At 46.1% G+C, this 22502-nt stretch overlaps 1 protein-coding gene across 1 annotated transcript in view; it reads right to left on the reverse strand.

Moving 5' to 3' along the window:
- Positions 1-1427: 1427 nt before the first annotated feature.
- The window catches only part of GPC4 (glypican 4), a 65199-nt gene continuing 44124 nt past the window's right edge, over positions 1428-22502 (reverse strand). The window contains 6 exon segments of the mRNA XM_034063898.1: positions 1428-3611; positions 4508-4683; positions 6669-6805; positions 7183-7329; positions 7532-7662; positions 13686-13851. Coding sequence (XP_033919789.1) covers positions 3403-3611; positions 4508-4683; positions 6669-6805; positions 7183-7329; positions 7532-7662; positions 13686-13851 — 966 coding nt within the window. The 3' untranslated portion in view covers positions 1428-3402.

The raw sequence follows: 22502 nt of genomic DNA on the forward strand, positions 1-22502 counted from the left end.
CTAACCCAGCCTGTGCACAGGGCTCGTCCTCCCGGCTGCTTCTTCACCAGCTGCTGTGGGACTCTCATGGCTTTAACCTGCCCAAGGGGAGACTGAGATGAGCTCTTAGGCAGAAGCTCTTCCCTGTGAGGGTGCTGAGGTGCTGGCACAGGGTGCCCAGAGAAGCTGTGGCTGCCCCATCCCTGGCAGTGTTCAAGGCCAGGTAGGACACAGGGGCTTGGAGCAGCTGCTGCAGTGGAAGGTGTCCCTGCCTGTGGCAGGGGTTGGAGCTGGAGGAGCTTTAAGGTCCCTTCCAACCCAAACCATTTCATGACACCAGGAGGTTGCACCTTCAGAATGAATGCACCAACCTGCCCAGGAGGACAAAAGCTGGGTTGGTTGGGCCAGGGAGGTGCAGGACACTTCTTGTTGTCCTGGTTATTTGTTCCAACCACCCAGACAGCACAACATGAGGTTACAGGAGCCCCATGATGTGCTCTATTTACCCCCTCACTGCTACCTGTGGTGCTGCTCTGGAGGCAGGTTGGCAGGAGGGATCCAGCACAAGTGGTTCAGGAGAGGCACAGGGCTGGCAAAGCAGCTCCTTTCAAGGGCTGGATTTTTCATTCCAGCCCTTAAGCTCATTCCCAATTCCATTAATTTCAATTATTAATTCTATGCCCAGGAATTTTTTTTAAATCATCCTCATAATATCAATCATTATGTGGGAAACAAGAAATACTTGATGGAAGGTAGCACATGCCTTCCTCGAAGCCAGCAGCATGCCTCATCCCTACCCGTATGGTTTAGTTTACAAGCTGATTTCACACACAAACACAGAATCAAAGCAGGAACACAACTTTTGATCATCCTACAGTGATGTTTACTCTCGTTTCCTGTAGCCCCAGGTGACAAATCTGCCCTTTATATAGCAAAGGATCATCGGTGCTCTTAGCAAAGTCAACCGGACACGGTTAAAAACTGACCCCAGCTCCTTGCCTTGGTGGCTTGTACCAAACTAAGGAATGACAGTAAGCAATCAGTTGTAAAATGATAAGTATAAATGCAGAAACAAGTTCATTTTCCTGAGCAAACCCGCTCCAAAGCAGCATTTACAAGCAACTTTCTTACATACGAACACTTCTGCCAAGAAGGAAGATGTTGGAGATTCAGCCCCTCCGAACACAAGGACTTTTGTTCCCCCATTCTCTGAGTGCTGAAGAAGTTTAATTCGCCCTTCTTTCTTTTTCTTCATTTAACTTTGCTGGCCCGCCAGCTGGGTGGAAGCCAGCAGGGTTATCCAGGCAGCCCTCACTGTGATGTATTTACAAGGGGAGTGCATCTAAGGTTTGTTTATTTCAGGATCCAAATTCAAACGGCTCAAACCATTTAACTAATTAAAGGGCAATCAGAAAATGCCATGAAACCAAACAAATCAGGAAAAGTCATGGAAACCATCAGCAATATTTAATGCAGAAATTCGCTTTGTTAGGGAACTGAGCTGAAAGAAAACAGCTGGATGGAGTTCAACCCTCTAAATTAAAAACAATCTAACAAGGTCTATAGGGATAACTCTTTCAGCTACATATTGGAAACCAGATTCACTTCTACCAAGTCAATGTAACAGCACTCAAAGCTAGAAAGGAAATTCCTCAGAACTGAGGTAGTTTCTAAGCATCAGCACATTTTCCAATGCCTCGCAAGGCAACTTCGCTATTTACAATCCATTTTTTCCCACACATAAATTGAGAATTTTCCCAATTTTATGGTTCCATGATTTATTTTCTAAAGAAAAATAATCCAGCCAGAATCTCCCTACCTCTACTAACAGCGTGTTTTAATAAATAACTGGCTACTTCTAGTAAAATTAAGCCTCCAGCATTGCTTATACCAGCCAAGAACACTCCTCCTTTATAGCTTTGCAGCAATTTGGTGTGAAAATATAAAGTTGAATGTAACGCTGACCCTGAGCTAACAATAATGCTTCAATATAAAAATAGAAAATCATCCTTACAACACGAGGGTGGAACAGAGCAAAGCCTCCCTCTCTGGATTGCTCTCCCGGCATCCAGCCAGACCCAAAGACTACCTAAAGCAAGAGGAGATGTGCAGAAGGATTTTGAGTCTTTCCAAAGCCTTTTCTTGTTTTCCCTAAACTCTTTCAAAAGCTATTTCATCTCGTCTTAAAAATATACATTTCTTTTATCAATGCGTTGCTGCCATCCACCACAACACTGTTCCAACTGCAAAAGCACAGGTAAGGAGAGGAGGGTGTCTCAGGTGATGCCGAAAAGCTGCAGTCACTGGGAGTTGACTCCCAGGAAATCAATTACATGGAAAAGGAGGAGTTTCAGCCCTACCAGCTCCAACTCAGATTTGCCTGCACCAGTGCCACAGGGCACTGCTCGCCTGCTCCTTCCCTCTTGTCCCCCATGGGAGACAAAGACACAACTCTTGCACAACCAATCCAACACCCCCCACCTTCCCTCCCACTTCTCACCCCTTCAAACCAAACCAACACTAAGAACTGAATCCAGCATTCACCTAACACATTTGCAGACGAGACACGTGTTGGCATTTGGATCTGCGAGACGACAAGATGCTTCCAACTGAACAAGTTTAATGCCTCATTCCCAAGGGGGATGCACGTCGGGAACTGACCTACAGGAGTTACAGCTAATTGAAAGGATCCTGGGGGACAAACTCTTCTCAGTGTCTGAAGAACTGGAATTCTCCGTAGTCTCTTCCAATTAAATCAAACCTCTTGTTTCTTTACAAGTACAACCTGCTCCTGGCATTAATGCCCTGTGCAAGTGGGGCACTGCCTTCGCCTCTTGTTTTACTGCATAATAAAGACAAATTACTTCCACCTCTTTCCAGATAAGGCAACTAACATAGTGTGAATAAATGGGAAGTTAACTACATGAAACACACTTTCTGCTTGTTGGGCAATTGTTTTTCTTTCCCCCCATTAGATAACATGATAAATAAAACCTGCTTCTGTACAGATATTTCTCATTTCAGAAACACAGACTTGTTACAGGCCAAGGAGACCACAGGGCTCTTTCATTTTTTTGTAGGAAATACGGTAAAATAAAATAAAATTTTAAAAAAAAAGGAAAAAAGTGATAAAGACACAAATGCAGAGCTAACTACAGGCTTGTATATACATTTCTGTTATCCACCTCTAACATGGATTCTTGGTGAACGGGACAGACTGGTAGCCCCCGTTCCTGTTATTCCCAGAATAGCAAGGGAAAAAAGAAATAACCAGTATCTTAAAACCAGTGGCAACATAGTAGAAACTGTACACTGTTGTCCATTAACTTAAAAAGCGAAGTCCCTAGATGGTATAAAAGTGAAAGCAGGTGCCTTCTAACTTTGATAATAAAAGTCTTTCCCCCCCACCCTTATGCTGCACAATTATCTCCATTGTCTTTGCACAGCCAAGAAGAAAATGCTAAGGAGCAAGGCCGCTTGTGATAGACTGCCCCGGGCAGCGGCAGAAGTGTTCGCGTTCTTATTGCTCTTGTTGGAGTTCCCAGTGACTTCGGTGGCGTTGAACTCGAACTCTGAGGAGCACTGCTGGAGCTCGCAGCCGCTGCCGCTCTCCTCCCCGCTGCTCTCCTCACCTGTGGGCACAAACACATGTGTTAGCCTCCTCTGCGGGGCAGCGCAAGGCTTCGGATAGGGGTGGGGAAAGGGGAGCAAGTTGGACTTGATGATCTGGAGAAGGATCCCTAAGGGGAGACCTGAAAGCAGCTCCAGTGCCTAAAGTGGCTGCAGGAAAGCTGGAGAGGGGCCTGGGACAAGGGCCTGTAGGGACAGGCCAATGGCTTTAAGCTGCCAGAACAGGGGAGACTGAGATGAGCTCTTAGGCAGAAGCTCTTCCCTGGGAGGGTGCTGAGGCGCTGGCACAGGGTGCCCAGAGAGATGATAGACACCCCATCCCAACACTAGTAATATTCAAGGCCAGGTTGGATGGGGCTTAGAGCAAGCTGATCTAGCTAAAGATGAGGACAGGACAAGGGGTAATGGGTTCAAACTTAAATAGGCAAAGTTTAGATTGGATATAAGGAAGAAGGTCTTTACTGTTAGGGTGGTGAGGCACTGGAATGGGTTGCCCAGGGAAGCTCTGAATGCTCCATCCCTGGCAGTGTTCAAGACCAGGTTGGATGAAGCCTTGGGTGATATGGTTTAGTGTGAGGTGTCCCTGCCCATGGCAGGGGGGTTGGAACTGGATGATCTTAAGGTCCTTTCCAACCTTAACTGTTCTATGATTCTATGTCCCCGTTTACTGCAGGGGGGGTGGACTAGCTGATCTTTAAAGGTCCCTTCTAATCCAAACCATGATATAATCCTATGAGAACAACTCTCCTCATACACCCTGCCTGAGATGCTTGTTCCCACCCTCTTTACTAACACACTTCCTCACAGCTGAAGCTTAAGCAGCTACCCCATGTCAGCCTGAAATCCACATAAAAAGGGAAAACAAGGAAAAGCAAAAGGCAAACAAGAGCAAACATACTTATGTCAATGAAGTCGACATCATTCCCACTATAGGCATTCTTCAGCTTGTTGGTCATCACCCGCAGAGCCATGATTTGCCGGCGAATCACCATGTCTGGCTTGGTAATATCAACTTCCACCTCGGGGTTATTCACTTGACTTGCTAAGCCGTTCCCAGTCACCGCAAAGTCATACCTGCAAAGAAACCATTCCTGCTGGTAAAAGAGCTAAGAATCCTCACAGAGCCCTTCTCTGGTTTCTGTCCCCATCTTCGCTCCCTGCAGCCTGAACAACATGGAATTAAATACTGTTTTCATATCGCCTGTGCCACAAAGGCAGGGGAAAGACAATCCTCTCCCCAGCTTGAAAAGAGATCTGGGGTTTGTAATAATGATGGCTTACAATAGCATAAATCAGTTTGCTGCAGGCCACAGAGCAAAACAAGCTGCTGAGGTGCTCACATAGGTGACACTTTTGGGAAAACAACCTTTGAGGCTATAGTTATCCTACAGAAACCTACAGTGACTGTTAGGGGCAAGAATATCATTCTGGCTTTGCATAATGGACTTTAACCACCAAGCTGGGGTATTAAATGTGTACTCCTCACCACGCAGACATGAGATACAATTTCCCTAATAACCCCAGCGGAGAAACATTGGTGATGTTGAAGGTAACGTAACTACAGCAGAGAAGAGCTGAGCTGCTGGTCTAAGGAGTGTGTGCTTGGGTCTGATCGCACATATGGCCCTCTCTTCAAAGAGAAACTGAGCAACTAAACCCAACAGAATAAGTCTCCTGAAATGGGTATTCCATCTTATTGAGCAGGGATATGACACTGTTTTTCCTTCCTTCAATTACCTGACTTGCAAGAAAAATCATTTAAGAGAAGAAAACATTTCTTAGTTATGATGCCAATAGCAGTACCATGGGTGAGAAAAGCCTTTAGAACTACTCAGATCCTGGAGACCAGGCAGTGAGATACAAGTATACACCCAAAGGGCTCAAACACTGTCCTGTATATGGAAAGGTTGTTTATTACTATTATTAGCAATGGTGGTGGTTTTGTTATTATTTGTGATCAATAGTATGTCTCAAAGTAGTCAGAGAGCCAAAAGAGAAACCAGAGCATGGAAGACAATTGAACTTTGAGCTTACTGGAGCCACAGAGAAAATGGTAACAGCAAAGCAAAACATCCTGCATAACCCACATAGGATGTCCAGCCTCTTCTCTGGGTCCTTGCCCTGTGCTGCCAAGTCTCCATCTCCCCTCCCTCCTGGGGCCAGCTTTGTATGCACACTGGGGAGATCTGCTGTGAAAAGCCCTGTACAAGGTGCTGAACAAGCCCTCGAGGGGGGGCAGAGCCATTCATTTCTTGTTGCAGACACCCAAACCATCACCCTGGCCAAGCAAAGCAACTTCAGGCACCCACAAAACAGTGCAAAGTGGATGTGGGATGGCTCAGTCCTGTGCCCCAAACTACCAGGGGTAAAACCTGCTATTACTTACAAAAACCGATGGAACAGCCTGGATGACTGATTTGTTGGTTTTTTTTTTGTTTTAATGGAACATCTTGGATATTGCTTATTTCCTCAGAAAGCAAACAGAAAAAAACCCACTTCTATTTCCAAACTCAAACAGTTACATAAACCATATGACAGAAAACCTTTGGCTTATTCATGTGTTGGCAATTTCTTCCTTACAAGAAAAAAAACCCTCTAAGGTTTGTAACTATTTTCCATAAAAAGTGTGCATGGAAACCACTGCCTCTCCCATGCCACTGATCTGTGCAGCAGAAGAGAGGACATCTGCCTAGCCTCCATCTCCCCTTGCTCAACTGGGCAACAACATGAGCATCCCCACTGTGCAGCTGTGATACAGGACTTTGTATAAATCACCTCCCCAAACCCATGAGCAACCACTAAGACGGAGGTCTAAGTCCAAGAGGAGATGCCATGTCTGGGTATCTATACTCAGCTCTCTCTTTTCAAATAAACCACCATGCAGAGCTTGGACAACCCTTTAGCTTGGTGCTCAAGCTCTCTCATCCACAAGAAAAAGAAGGGATAACAGCAGCAGCCTGACTCAGGGGAGCTGTGAGCACTCCTGTAGGAGAAGAGCACTTGGGGAAAGGCTGGGGTGACAGGGAGAGAGTTAAGCAGGGGCAGCAGCATCGCCAAACCTGCTCTTGGCGCTCCCGTTCCAGCACTCATTCTCATTGACAGTGCCTACAGACATCTTTTCATCGTTGCAAATGTTGCCAGGGAGAGATGACCAAAACTTTTTGGCTTGCTTCAGCTTCTCTTTCACATCAGTAACCTATTAAATAAAAAAAAAAACAAAACACAGGACATAATCCAGAATACCAAATGCTCATTAAAAGTGAAGCTGGAAAGGTATTTTTTATCACAACAGACGTGTATAGGCCAGATCTTCAGGCTGCGTGTTTTGATGGTTGATTTACTTCTTTAATACAAAATTAAACACCGCTCCTCACACATTACTCATAAGCCAAGCCTTTAAAACAGGCACTTTTCTGACATAGAAGCGTTGAGGTAATTCACATCCAGAGCCACGGGCAGATTACACCCCTCCGAGAGCCTGACAGAGCCAAGGAATATTAAGAAACCCTATAAATTACAAGTGGAAAATTACACGCTGCGGTACAGGGGTGCGAAGCAGGACCAGGCACTCACCAGCCGGTCCAAGCTCGTGCCGGCGGCTGTCGTTGGCCTCTCCTCCGGGTTGTAGGGCCTGAAGCGAGGAGTGAAACCGTTTTCGGAGGCGGAGCGTGCAGCCCGGCCCTGGGCAAGAGGTTTTGGCTGGCCGCATCCCTGGAAAACCTACACGAGAGAAGGAAAGGGGTTTATGAGATGGGAGGTCACAAGAGCCTCCCTTCTGCAGGCTCCCACCCGGACCCTGCCCCAAATAATACATCAGCTTTATATATACTTGAAAGGGCATTAAAGAAATAACCCATTGATGAGAGCAGGGAAATAAAACACGTTGGATAAATAAACCAAAGTGTCCCCTTGGCCCATTTACCTTCTGAGACACCTGCATGCTGTTCTCCTGCATGTTCATGATTGCATCTGAAATCTTCACATCAATGGGGTCCATGACTGCCTCAATATTGAAGGGACCCTCCAGCCTCTCTGCTACCAGCAGCATCGAATCTAACACAAAGAGAGAAATGTGGGATTTTAACAGAGGAGCTTCAAGACTAACAGGTAACAAGGACAACAGATGGAGCACACAGATGTTCACCACCACAACGTTGCTTCTGACCGGCACACATCTCCAGGAAACATTCCCAGAGCCATCACTAGGCACTTCCAGGCTGCCAGTCCAGAGCTACAGGCTCATATACATCAAAAGCCATGTTAAAGGAGAGAGAACCATCGCAGCCTGCCAATAGGCAGCCTGTAATCAGCTCCTCCCATTAGAACAAGCATTACTAACACCCTCCTCTCCATCCTCGGTTATTAAACGATGCCTTGTGTCATTTGTTTTTCAAGACTGCTTTCAAAGCCACCGGCTTCCTCATGGTGCTCCTGAATGCAGGACACCAATGGGAAAGGGCTCAAGATGATCATCATTACCAGCTCGCCCTGATGGAAAGCTACAGGTTTGCCATGCCTAGGGAAGCCAAGGAATTGCATAGACAATTTGCAAGAGGGAGACTGCATGAGACCAGGGTAAGTGCTGTTTCTATACATATATATACATACACACACACACACATATATATCTATATATACACATCTCACTGTGCACTAATGATGTCTTTGGCACACCTCTGGGCAAGGAGAGATGGAAAAGTCCCCCAGCCAACACTAGGTCATTCCTCCCGTGCCGACATGCACGTCCTCATCAAATACATCATTAAACACAGCAGCTACTGAACATCCACTACTTCCTCTGGGAAATTATTATTGGCATTAAGGTTTTCGCTCTGTATTGCATTTAAGCCCTCTCTCTGGTTCTCCTCTAGAAGGTGCCTCCAGGTACACACCTCCTGCTAAGCACTCCCCTCTTCTTGCCCATCGCAACCTTTATTTCACATCAGTTTTCACTACGGTCCCTCCACCCCAAAGCACCCTGTTTGCTCGTCTCCTCTCCTGCATCACTTCATGATGCTCTGCATAAACTCATCATTTCCCAGTTGCTTTTAATTCTTCATTTTTTCCTAGGCTGTGCGATGTAAGAGGCCAGGGCACAGCCTGTTTCTTCACTCTGGCCCTGAAGAAACCCTTTCCTGAGGAGCTCCTCCCCACTCCTGTTCCCTTCCATTAAGGAGAAACGCATGTTTCCCATTTCTGTTAATTTCTCTTGCAAAGTTTTTCTCATGATGTTTATCCTCCAAGTGCAGAAGGTACTTTCAATAAGCAGAAAACTGCTGTGGGCTCTGGCTCCCTCTTAAAGCCCCACAAAGATATTCCATATACTGAACAATTTAGTAATAGCTCTGTCTTAGTGCACAAGTCAGGCTAAACTACGCTAAAAAAAAAGCCATAAACTGATGACAAATAGACAATTAAACTACTTTTGCATTTAAAATAGTAACAGTAATAATGGTAATGATGATAATAATGACAATTATTATTAATATTACTCAAACCCCCTAAACTGCAGATACCTTCCTAGCCTGTAAATCCACTTTTTAAAGACAACCCAACTCAATATTGTGAAGATTTGCTGGCTGTCGGTTAAAGGTCTACCAGTTGATCAACCCCATCCTAAACCCCAAGGTGCTTAGGAGGAGCTGGAGCCCCCAGGAAGCCTCCTCATCCCACAGGCACACACCACCAGCATCAATGACAGAGCTGCTGCAGGGCATGGCTAGAATTTAGCCATCAGGGACTACAAACAGGTCTGAACTAAATGCATTAAGAAGAAGAAGGGGGGGGAGGGAAAGAAGGTAATAACAAACGAAACAAAGAGTCTTAGACTGTATTGTGGTGGGCTCCAATAAAGTGATGCTTCAAATCTCTGAGTAATGACTGCTAGCATGAATATACCATTGTGCTGGAGGGGAGAAAAATGCTTTTGATGTGCTACCAAATGGAGACTTTTTGTAAACAAGTGGAGCACAACTTAAATGTGTTCATCATTGTCAATGCTTTTGGGGGTTTTCACGCGCATAAAGAACATCCCGGCCCGGCTTGGAGGAAGCTGCTCATTTCAAATAAAAATATTATGAGGAGACAGAGAATAAACCACACAAAATGCAGAGTTTCAACCGAAACAGGAAAACCCTACCCAAAAATCATTCCATTTTGTCACTCCTTCATTCTCTGAGCGGCCAGGAAAGGCCGCAGATCAATAAAGTGTTTGTGAAAGCCTGAAAGGAAACATAAACCCCAATTCTTCTGGCTGTTTGGCATCTTTGTAAACTTTGAGCCGGGCAGGCCATCCACAAGACCATGGGAATGTAGAGCGAATTGGGCCCTTTGTTAGCAGGGGTGCCATGGCGTTCCGTGTATCACAGCCCAGGAATGCAGCCTCCGCTTTGACTGCCCATAGAGAAAATGCATTCGGCCTCCAGCAGAGCTGCCAAAGCTGCCGAGGAAAGATAAGGAGAGTAATAATTGGAGCAGGGATTGATACTGGCAAGGAGGGCTAAAGGAAATAAACTTCCATTAGAAAGAAAGGAGGGGAAAGAAAAAAGGGAAGGGGGGGGGGTCCACCTCATCCATAGCTTTGATTTTGAAGGCATCCTGCAGGCTCCTACCTCCCACCAGGAGCTGGCTGGTGTCCCCACCACAGTCATGGTAAGCAGTGAATCCCCCCCCAGCAGCCACGTCTGACATTCATGAGGTTGGCTGGGGCTCAGGATAACGCTGGCATCACAGCACACAAGAGAGGAGGCACGCTGCACCAACACCAGAAATGAAGCTTCCGTGCAACTCACCTCCTAGAGTGATTTTCCCATTACTGGGAGAGAGGAGTTCTTTATAAATAGCAATGATTTTTGCCCGAGCTCTGGTGCAAAATAATTGATATTTATAAGCCATAGTGAGGAGCTTCACAAAAAGGAAAGTCCATCAGAGTGAAAAATGTACCCAGGCCATTTATTACCAACACACAGCATGACAAAGAGTGTTTCCTCCCTGTGATGGGGAGATGGAAGTGGATTTAGGGAAGGAAGCCCCCCCCCACCCCCCGCCCTCCAACCCACACCACATAGCACCATCCCTTAAAGACCCTTTTCCTCCTGCATACATTTGTCCTTGCTACTGGCATTGAGACAATCCTTGGCAACAAAGCACTTCGCTCTCATGAAGGCAAGCAATTCTTTTGCATTGTGCCCCCAATAATCAGAAACCCACATCTTCAGCCTCACTGTCTGACTTGAAGAACAAAAGGCAGTTTTCAGTCTTAACCCCAAGATCTGATTTAAAAGGGGAGGGAAGGAGGGGGAAGACCTTGACCATTCATTAACAACAATCTTTTCTTAAAGGGGAAAAAAATGCTTTGCACACAAAGTCGCACTCCAGATATGTATATATAGAGCCTGGATCTGACATCTCTGAGCAGAATAAACCTTGGAGGGGGGGAAATACATTTAAGAATAAAAATGATGAAAAGGCACTGGAGATTAACACTGTTCATTCAGGAGAGCTCCAGCCCCTGCAACAGCTTGTTTGAAACAAAGTATACCCCTGTCTAATTGGGGTAATTGTGTCAGGAATAGAGGGTGAAATAATTCAAATAGCTAAATGGGAGAAAAAGAGTACAATTCCCTCATTATTTCCTACACCATAACTTTAAATGGCACTTTCCAGAAATAAGGAATTAAAAGTCTTCTTGTCTCAAAAAAACCCCACAAACTTTACATCCGAGTTTGGAAAAGCTTTACATAAATGACTCACATACAGACTCACTAACACACACGTGAGCATTTCATACACATGTGCATCCATTCACATGTATTTGCAGCATGTGTTCCAAGTTCTCCCATTTAACTATCTTTAAATTATGTTGCTATATTCAAAAGCTGTGTTTGACACACAATAAATCACAGCCATCATTTAGCACTTAAACCCACAGAGGCCATGCAGGTGGAGTGGGGTTTTGTTAGCTGTGGGGTGAGTTTGGAAGGGTCATTTTGGGTATTGCTTTATTTATTGATTCATTTAAACCCCCCAACCCCTATACATAGGAGATGTGCGACACATGCCCTGCCCCAAACACCTGATCTATTTACTTTTACTTGCTCAAGTGGCAAATTGAGATAGAATCCAAAATCTGGAGCACAACCAGGACCTGGTCAGTTATTAAAGATAACGCACCTCAAGGTTTTAGTGCACTGCAAGAACCAACCCAGAGTGCAAGAACCAAGCAGATACTCCCAGTAAATATAACGAAGCTTAATACCATACTCCCATACCATCATTCCCACAGGGAATTCCTCCCTTGGGGAGGAAGCCCTGCTAGAAGAAAGCTTTGCTTCCAACCTGGAATCACGGTAATTTATATTGTCTTGTTTAATAATCTTAATTATTGCATGCAGTCGCTGATCAGTCTCGTGTGACAGGGCTCACTGGCTTCCCCCGAGGTTCATTTTTAGCTGCATACCACCTACAGCAATTAGCTGCTTGTGCTTTTGTCTGGTTTCTGGCATTATGCCCTTCCCTTTCATGGGATTCCTCTTTTCTACTTGGACTACATGTCTGCAAGTCTCCTGGCTTTGAGCTATTTAAGCAACAATTGTAGCTGAAATGCTTAATATTCTCATGAGAAAGAGGGCTGGGAGGAATGGAGGGGGGTGTCAGCCTCCCAGAGAATGACTTGGAAACCCAATGTAGTGTCACGTTGAACTCGCTACATGGAATGCACAGGCAAAAAAAGGCCTTCTGAAAATAATACCCTGCACACATCCAGTTGGCGCAGGCAAAGTGAAAAGCCAGCGTGCAAAACAAGTTCTAAGATTTAAATCTAGCCTGAAATGCCAATTGTCAGCAATTTACCTTCTTTTTAATCTCCCAGCTCAATGAAAGGGAAATCTTTTCTTTCTAACAGTCTCTTTTTGCCATGAGCGGGATGGGAAGAGTACCACAGCCTTGTCAGTAGCAGCAGACACTTCACATGTGCACTTGATCACATATTAACTGAAGTGAAGTGAGTGCTCCCAAAGGATGCCCGTTCACAGATAAATCAAGCCTCCTGGAAAAGGAGCCCAAATGAAAACATTTAAGGTTATCTATTGCCTGTGCCCCAAGACGTGATGCATCATCGCTTCTTGACCCAAGGTAGAATTTAACATTTCAGTCTGGATTTCGTATATTGAATAATACCATTTTTAAGCACAGAATTAACAAAGAGGAGGAAGAAGATGGCAAAAGCACTCACACAGCATCACGTAAACCAGCATTCAAAAGGATGGTGGCCAAACACCAATGAGCTGTGTAAAAACCAGATTCAGGCACATGTCCCATTCAATGGGTTAATGTAAAACACAGGCCTACAGCTTTTCCCAAAGCTCCCCCCGGATGGTGGGGAGACTGCAGGCTGCTGAGCAAGAAAACTGGCTTCAGGAAGGACAGCTGATGGTGACAGGAATGTATAGGGAGCAGTATGGAAAAAACAGCTTGCACACAGGCTTGGCCAAGCAAGAAGAGATACTCCAAGACTACAAGCACATGGCAGCTCCGTCTTTCTAAAGTTTGCTGCAACAGAGATCACTGGCACAAGAGAAGTCTCATTTATTTAGGAATGGCTCTATGTACTTGATTCTACGTACTTTTCCCTTAGATATTAGGAAAATAATATCCTAATATTATATCCTATATATCCTAATAAAAAAATTCTTTATTGTGAGGGTGCTGAGGCGCTGGCACAGGGTGCCCAGAGAAGCTGTGGCTGCCCTATCCCTGGCAGTGTTCAAGGCCAGGTTGGACACAGGGGCTTGAAGCAGCTGCTGCAGTGGAAGGTGTCCCTGCCTGTGGCAGTGGTTGAAGCTGGAGGAGCTTTGAGGTCCCTTCCAACACAAACCAATCCGTGACTCTAGAAAATGAACATGAACAGCAAAAGGTGTGGAAGCAAAACACACACAGAGGTGTGGAAGGAAGAGATAACCATGACAGACACCTAAAAAACTCACTATAGCTCAGCACAGGCACCCACAAAAGCCATTCAGGGGAGGAACATGGCATCAGCACTCACTCACATGAAGTTCTAACCCGTATTGCCTTACCCATAAAGATATTCCACTCAGCGTCCAAGTCGCCCTGGTTGGCCAAGCAGCCCCTCATGACATTAAAGCAGTAGTTGTAGCAGGGTTTCACCGACACCAGACCTCGGCAGTATGGGCAGTACATCATTTTTAACAGTGCTTGTGTCCCCTGCGGTGTGGGGTTCACCTGTATGAGACAGAAAGGGGAAAAAAACAGAATTAGTCCTTGGTCAATACAGCAAAAAACCCCATGCATCTACCCCAGGGTAGGATGGAAAAGATCTGTGCAGAGGAGATGCAATGGGGTCGGCCACCACCCTCCAGTCAGAGCTCCCCATTTATGTGGTCCAGAGATCTGGGGAGCAGACAATGGGTTTGCAGATACACTGCAATGCACCTTGTGCCTTGTGGGACCTGTACAAGGACAGGCACCCCAAGGGGGCATGCAGTGCTCGAGCTCAGGGAAGCAGTAAAACGTGACCAACCCAAAAGGCACAATGCAAGGCTGCATGATCCAAGTTCTGCTGCAAACACACACTGAACACAATGATGCTGGTATTTCTTGGGGACAAACCAGCCGAGATGGGGTGCTTACCTCTATCCCTGCACTAAAACCACCCAGTGTGGCTGCCTTCTCCTTGGCGCTTCGGCTTGGCTCTGCTCAGACAATTGCCCAGCAGGGCTTTCCAGCAGAGAGACCAGCTCCTTTATCTTACATCCTGCTCCCACAACACAGCATTTACATGACACATACCCAGGTTCATTTACACTCAGCACTCATCATGCTAAGTAACACCATTCCCCACACCCAACAGAGGTGGCAGCTACAGACAGATGAGGATAAGCCAGGAGGACCCTCGAAGCCCATGTGCAATCACCGAGCATGCAAGCAGAGCTATCTGCAACAGGAACGTCACCCCCTGAGCCTTCCACAGGGCTATTTTCCAATGTGACTCATGGTCATTCATGTTTGATTCACTCTCTGGCCCAGCTTCAAAACATTCATTGAAACCATTTCCAGCCAGCCGGTCTGAGGAGCATTAGAGCTCCAGCATCACGTACCAGTGCCGGCCACGTGGTGGGTCCGTCTAAAGCACCGAAGAGAGAAGCTCCCCAAAGAGCAAGTTTAAGTGTTAATTAGTCACACATGAAATGGAAAATTAAGATGCAATCAGAGATACACTGACAAAATAGAAGCGGTCCCTGGAGTTTAAAGCAATGTGTTCAAGACTTCTTGTAAGGCATTTATGGAGAGTGCCGTAAATAGGTTATGATCCAAGACTGTGCTGAAGGAGGAGACACGCACACAGCTCTAAGGAAGGGAGAAGTTATTCAATCCAAACAGATGGAGATGCGGATGGTCTCCACATCTCATCTGCTGGAGGACTGGAAATCAACTTCATGGCAGAGAGGACAACAGGACTGAATGGTGCAAAAGGAGACTCAATGTAGGAAGCTCTATGTGGTGATGGTGGAGTCTGACTCAGATGCTTCAGAGCATACATATATATGTGTGTGTGTGCCTATCTCTGTGTGTGTATATATATATATGTATATATATATTTGGAAGGCTCAGCAGGATCAGGAGCCCCAGCAGAAAGCTCCCTATTGGGGCAGGATAGCTTTAAAGCTCAGCTTAGTTCAAACACTGGGAAGAGCTTAAGCAACAGAAATCAGCTAAATCAGATGATTTATAGTTGGAAAACTGAAAACAGACAAATGTAAAGATATCATCTGCCATCCAGATGGTGCAGTCCTTGCATAACAAAAAAGTTACAGGGGGAAGAGGGAACCAAATAACATATTCCACCCAGAGACAGAGCTCGCAAGGATGCCCCAGTTTAGTAGCTTAGTCGTTTCTCTGATAAAAACCCCTTCTTCTGGCACTTGGTGGAAGGTGCCAGGACCTCCACGCCTAGTCCTTATGGCTATGAGCGGATCCCAGCTATTCCAGCACTGCTGCTCCACATCCCCTTTGGGAAGGAAGTTCAGAAAATGCTGATAACACCAGCAGGTGCCAGAGCAGTTTGAAATGGGACAAGAAACAGGAGACTTCCCTAACTCTATCATGGAAAGCTGCAGCCCTATGGAAAGTGATTGCTGCACAGCAGTGACCCGGGAGGACCCTTCCCAGCTTAGGTTCCAAGCTCGCCCCATCAGTGCCGAGTGGCTGCAATCCTGCAGCATCCCCCCCCTTTGATATTTCATAGGGGTTGATCTTTATGAATCCCAACAGATGCAGTGGAAACTGAAGCCACTTTCCCACATTCCACAGTGGACGACATGGGATGGTCACTTGGATTAGATCCTTTGAACAAAGACCCTGGATGATTTTAAAAGCAAATGGGCTTTGGCTTCCTTCCCCATGCAGGTTTGTGCCTCTGCTGCCCTACACAGAGCTGAGTAGAGAGTCATGGCAGAAGACAAACCCCAGTCAGCAGTGACCAAACCGAGCGCTCACTACTGATGGATGCAACCCACAGGGAAGCTGTTTGCAATAGTTGCAGGTTAAGAGGAAAAAGGGACAAAAGGGAAATCCATCAGTGCAGCTCTGGCATTTGATGGTGTCAGGAAGCAACAGGAAGGTGCAAGGCAAGACCACCCCCAAGAGAGAGTTTTGGGGAAGATTAAGAGCAATTACACCCCATTACAATAGTGATAAATGCTTCACTGCTGTGTATCACTGCAATGAGAACCCTAGCCCTGGCAAGGGGCCCGGACCCAGTCCGGAGCAGCTCTGGATCTGTCAGTGGGATGTGCCATATGTTGCACTGGCAATTCTTCACAAGCTTTTCATGTTCCCTCTGCCACACCAGGTGCAAGCTCTTAACACACCATTGTGTGTAACAGTAAACCCAGATACGCTTTGTTCTGGGGTCGTGTTTATCTTGGAAGCAACTCGAGTCCATTCAAACTCTACTCTAGAATGACCCTCAAAACCAAATAATCTCCTTTCTAATAATGCACAGTCCCAAAGAAAGCTTTATTTGCTGAAGAGGATTTACCCTGGTAGATTTGAGCCCAGGTAGTACTACACTGCAGTGCACAGACCCTGTAAAACCTTCTAATAGGAGTAAATGCACTCCAACCCTTTCCTTTTATCTTGAGAAATTTATCTCCTCTGCCTGGCGTTCCACGCTGCTGCAGCAATCCATCACCCTGTGGTTTCATCATGTAAATTACAATTTGTCCAGATCTCTATGCTTTGTCAAACGTGAAGATTAAAAGCTGCTAACAGATGTGTTCTGGCACCAATCTTCACATTCGTATCAAACTTGCTCCTTAAAAATACAGATTTGCACACAATCCACAAGAATTAAGTGAAAAGCAAACAATTCTGGGTTTGATTTAAATGTTTCACACCATATTTATTGAGATATTCCCTGTCCTGGTCTCAGCTGGGATAGGTAATTCTCTTCCTAATAACTGGTGCAGTGCTGTGCTTTGGTTCTAGTCTGGGAATGATGCTGGTAACACACTTATGGTTTAACTGCTGCTTGGTAGCACTTACTTTGAGCAAGGACTGTTCAGTCTCTCATGCTCTGCCAGTGAGGGGGGGCACAAGAAGCCAGCAGAGAGCAGAGACAGGACACCTGACCCACACTATCCAAAGGGATATTCCATATCACAGCAAGTCATGCCCAAGATATAAAGTGGAGGGAGTTACCTGGAAAGGACTGATTGCTGCTCAGGTCAGGCTATGTATCGGTCAGCAGGTGCTGAGCAGTTGGATTGGGCATCACTGCTGGTCAGTGTTTGTTTTCCCTTTCTCCTTTTAGTTTTACATTCTTTCCCCTTGTTATTTCCCCTTATCATTATTATTAGTAGTATCATATTGTACTCTAGCTGCTAAACTATTCTTATCTCAGCCTGCTGGGTTTACATTCTGCTGCATTTAAACCACAACACCCCTGCAGCTCACACTGACTGGTGAAGGTACCAGCTTACTCTTTTAAACATAAGATACTCCTGGTACAGTAAAATCTGTTTTTTGTTGGTACCTTGTCACACCCATCCCATGGCACAGTCTCCCGCAAGGGAAATGCTTTGCCTTACATCCTTAGCCTTTTCCAACCCCTTGGCAATTGCATCTGGATTCATACATATGTTAGAAACTCTGCCACTAATATACACAGCCATCAAGTGAAATGCCTTGTTAACAGCCTACCACAAAGCCACCAAAACTCAAAGAAAACCTATCTTTGCAAGCTTAGAGAAGCAACCGGTTTCTTTTTCCCCACTTCTTCCTAAGGCAAGGAATAGCTGAGGAAGGATGACAGAGCTCCAACCATGGATGGTCCTGCAGGGAGCTCCCACCAGCTGCCAGAGAGCCAGAGCCACATTCTGTTCCCTCACTCTACCCTCATGTTAACATTAAGAAAGTTAATAACAGCATTTAGAAACCTGTCAGCTTTAATAACTATTTATAACACCACTGATAGCTCAGCCTTGCTTATCTTCCCAGCCTGCACAACGGCAGCGTTGCCATGCCAGCAGCACAGCCACCAAACCCTCCATGCAAATCCAGCAATTTGAAAATAAATAGTGGTGAAATTACTTTTGATTTATACTGTTTCCTTTGCAAAAACAAATACAAAAATGAAAATAAGGGGATACTGGATAAGGAAGACCAAAGGGATAACTTCTCAGTGACATGGATTTCCAGACTTCCGAAGCAAACTCCAGAGCTGACTGAAGGGGCTGTGGGATGCTCCAGGTGAGCCGCCCATTTAGACAAGTGTCATCCATTTCTGGGACCAACACAACCTTCCTTGCATCACTTCTTCCTTCCCTCGGTGTTGTGCAAGAGCATCATCTTGGCACACACTGGTCCAGACACTCGGCTCGCTATGAAGCAGATCATCACTTGGAGGCTCTTGGTTTGCTTCCCCACCCCAAATATTCCAATGAAAGTGTTTTGGAATTAACTACGCCTTTAACCAATTTTCTGGCCCAGTGCTAACACATGAATAATTTCAAAAGCATCTGGTTCAACCACACATTTGGGCCTCCAAAGCCTTGCACAAAGGAGCATATTTAGGAGGGGATTTTGGGAACTGTGCACCTCTGTGCCTCGGTATCCACTGATGGTGACGTCTGCTGCAGCTTTGCCTTGTGCAAGGAGAAGTTTAAGAGCACATTTATGCTTCCTTTCCTATTTACACCTTGTTTCCCCACGATGTGACACTGCAAGAGGAATAGTAGAGCTCCTAAGAAAAAAACCACCAGTTGCTCAACCTGCTCAGCTGTAATAGTAACGTGTCAAAAGGGGAGCAAGTCTCGCTTGTCTTCCTCATCAGCACCCACAGCCCACGTGGGACAGAGGGGACCTCAGGGCTCCAAGTCAGCATCTCCTGCTCTGTGTCCCCAAGACCAACGTGCCTTTCACACAAAGCTTGTCTGCAGCACCTGCCTCTCCCTCACCCAGACACCCTGCAGATACCCAGGAGCATTGTTTGCTTTAATGAGCAAACCAAGGAGAACATTTATCTTGGCAGCTATACCCAAAAGCTGCCTTAGTTATCCCTTCACATTGCTCTCAAAATTAGCAGCAGAACCACAGAGTGGGGGAGAGGCAAGGAAGGAAAAAACACCCAAACAACAAAAAAAAGGAAAAAACAAATGAAAAACCACCCAAACAACAACAACAAAAAAGGAAAAATGAAATGGAAAATGAAAAAAATGACAAAAAACCTTCCCAAAAATAGTGGCCTGAAAACACTCCTGCATGATGCCATCAGCTCCAAATTCACAGCCACATCCAGGCGCACTCTCAGCCCTTAAACCCTGCTCAAGCATGCTTTGAAGGCTATGCCTAGCTCAGACCCTCAGATGGCTGGAGCTGAGGCAGATGCAGCCACATTCTTGGCAGGTCTTCCCAGGGTCATCTTTGATGTGGAGAAGTGCTTGGTATTGTTTTCTGCATTGATGTTTGCCCTTGGCATAGGGAAGGCGATGTCCTTGTGCAGAGCAGCCCCTCAGCCTGGCCCCATGGCTTCGAACTTGCTGCCTGGACAGCACTGGAGGTCCTCCTGCAACACTAAAAGGGTCCTCCTGGCTGCTTCTCAGTTGCCAATGGAGCAGCAGCACCTGCCTCGCTGGCTCCTCTCTACACATTCAAGCAACACATTTCATTTCTCTCACTTCCCCAGGAGGGTTTGCTCTGGCCTAGAGGCTACCCCAGCATCATTGGGTATAGAAACAGGAGCTTCCTCCTGGAGAAAGAATTACGGTCACATTCCCTCTAAGTCAAACCAAGGGCAAAAATCACACAAAGGGAGATTGGACCTTTGCTTTCTGACTAAACTTTTAGATACTCAAATGGTGCTGACAAAGGGCATAACTTTTACTCTAATGGGATCTCTGTGTCCTAACATTTTTTATCCTGCAGGCCTTAAACTCTTATTCATTCATTGGTTTGTTACTTTTAGCACCACTTCACCCCAACCCTGGCAGTGTTCAAGGCCAGGTTGGACACAGGGGCTTGGAGCAGCTGCTGCAGTGGAAGGTGTCCCTGCCCATGGCAGGCATTGGAGCTGGAAGAGCTTTAAAGTCCCTTCCAACCTAAACCATTCTATGATTCTCCCAAGCTAATGTCTGCTCCACATTCAGCATCCATGCCAAAAAAGGCTCAGGAGATGCAGCTGGTGGTAAGGGAGCTCACACAGGTCAGTTGTAGGTAGGTTTATGCAGGCTCAGAGCTTCAAGTGGACATGGACTGATGCTTCACTAGAGATGAAGCAGCTCAGATCAAAAGGAGTTAAGGCTCTGAGCTCTCACTCCAGCTCTGGGAATGCTGTGGGAAGGCAATCACCACTGTCCCCTCCACAATTCTCTTCCATAAACGGTTTGAAGAAAATTCCCTACTTGGCTGCTATCATCACACCTCATTAGGGGAGAAATGCTGATACAAAGGAAACTGAGCCTTCTCCAGCCCCCGTGAACAAACATCCCTGCAGCTTCCTCTAGGCTGCCAGTCTCTTGAGGATGCCAAAGGGGGGTAGGTGTATTCCTCATAGAAGCTGTGCTCCCAGCAGCTCCTCAACCCATCAGACACAAGGGCAAGAGGAAAAGGCAGTGAAAGAACCCCAAAGCAACAGTTCATCAGCATAAATCCCTTAGGAGGCTGCAGAAAACTCTCACCACCACTGCGGCTGTAGGAGGTCTCATCTGCAGGTCCCCATCTGCAACACTATGGAAGCACAAACACAGGGATTCGATGTCTGGTGCCTTCATCCTTCACGTGCCTCTGTTGTTGACCTCATCCTGCAGGGCAAGTAGGGTCCTCCCGAGCTCAGTCCTTGACTTCACCACCTTCTTCTCCCCCCATAACAAGGATCTCTATCCTGTGTCTATAGTTGAGGGCACCTTACCCTCAAAGGTGTCATGACCCTCGACCAGGCTGTGGATTTAATTGCATGTAAGTAATTACAGGAACATCCCTGCAGCTTGAGAACTGCCCAGTTGCTGGTTCTCATCCTTTCTTCGGTCACTCTGGGCTCTGGCCTGTATTTGCTCCTTTTTCCCTGCCTTGGCTGGGGCAGGAAATGTCACTGCTGGCAGCAATTTAACCCGGCTGATTTTAGTGCTTGTCAAGGGCTAAGTAGCAAGCGAGCAATTAGGGGATGGGCAGATTTCCGTCTCCCCAAGGCAGGGGCAGCAAGGTCAGAGAAAGCACCAGGCAATGGAGGGAAAGGCTGGAGGCCCCCAGCCCCTTGCAGCCCACCTCAGACGCAGGACACATCTCTAGCAGGCACAAACAGCATCCTGGGGTTTCTTCTCAGACCTGCTGCTCAGGATGGAACTGGAGGATTTTGTACCTTTTGGGTCCAAAGGAGGGAATTTGAGAGGTGAACACTTGAGCATCAAAAACTGCATGGTTTTTTTAGACACAGTCTGAAAAAAACCCTGTGGTTTCTCTCAGAACCCAATAGCTCTCTCTCTGGTGCGTGCTTGGGCAGCAGCACACACCTTCTGAGCCATCCAAGCCTGAATTCAAAGTCATTCTGGCTCAGGAATCAAGCACACTTGCAGCTTTTCAATATTCTCACTTCTTTTCCCCCTTAGCTCCTAAACTCACAATACCTTTCCAAACACATCTCCCAAGTGAAGATGTAAAAACACGCAGGATCATTAAAAAGCCATCAAGGCTGTTCTACTGTAAAGTGCTCTTCGCTCTCCTGATCGCACCCCAGGAAAGTAAGGAGCAGCTGGGCCTTGCAGTAGTTTGTATTTCTCCTCCTGAGGATTTTCAATTAAGCATTTTTGACTTGCTTGTTACGAAAGGCACTAAAACCAAAACTCATTTGCATCACTTTGGACGTTTTTTTCATCAAGAAGAGTAGATTTATCCCTCAAGTTAATCCCTGGTATAAGCAGCCATTCCACTACAAGTCCAGAGTAAAAATAATAAGGAAGCAAAGTCAATAGAGTCATTATACAGAGCTCAGCAAAGCCGGGCTAATCTATATGTAATGTGGGAAGCCCCAAAACACAACCGCAAAGCAGCAGGCATAAAAACAGCAGCTTTTAAACTCGCATATAGAGTTTCCCATTGTATCCTGCAGAAATGTGATGTTAGATTTCCACTGAATGAGATTCAAACCCTACAGAAGAGATTATTATTCCTTCTCCTGCTGCAACCGAAGCTTATTCAGCAGCTGGGACTTTTGCTACTGCTTGGAAAAGTCAATCTGTTGCAGGATTTCCAGTGCAACTTGTGAAAGTGAAGTGGGAAGTGCAGGAACTGCGGCTGTCCACAACACGTGAGCTATTTTTGCAGCTGAGTGGGTCTCTGGGTAGCTTTCCACACTCAAGCAATTAATTCTAGGGTTGAAA

This window comes from Melopsittacus undulatus, chromosome 6, assembly GCF_012275295.1.
Source record: "Melopsittacus undulatus isolate bMelUnd1 chromosome 6, bMelUnd1.mat.Z, whole genome shotgun sequence".
NCBI classification, from domain to species: Eukaryota; Metazoa; Chordata; class Aves; order Psittaciformes; family Psittaculidae; genus Melopsittacus; species Melopsittacus undulatus.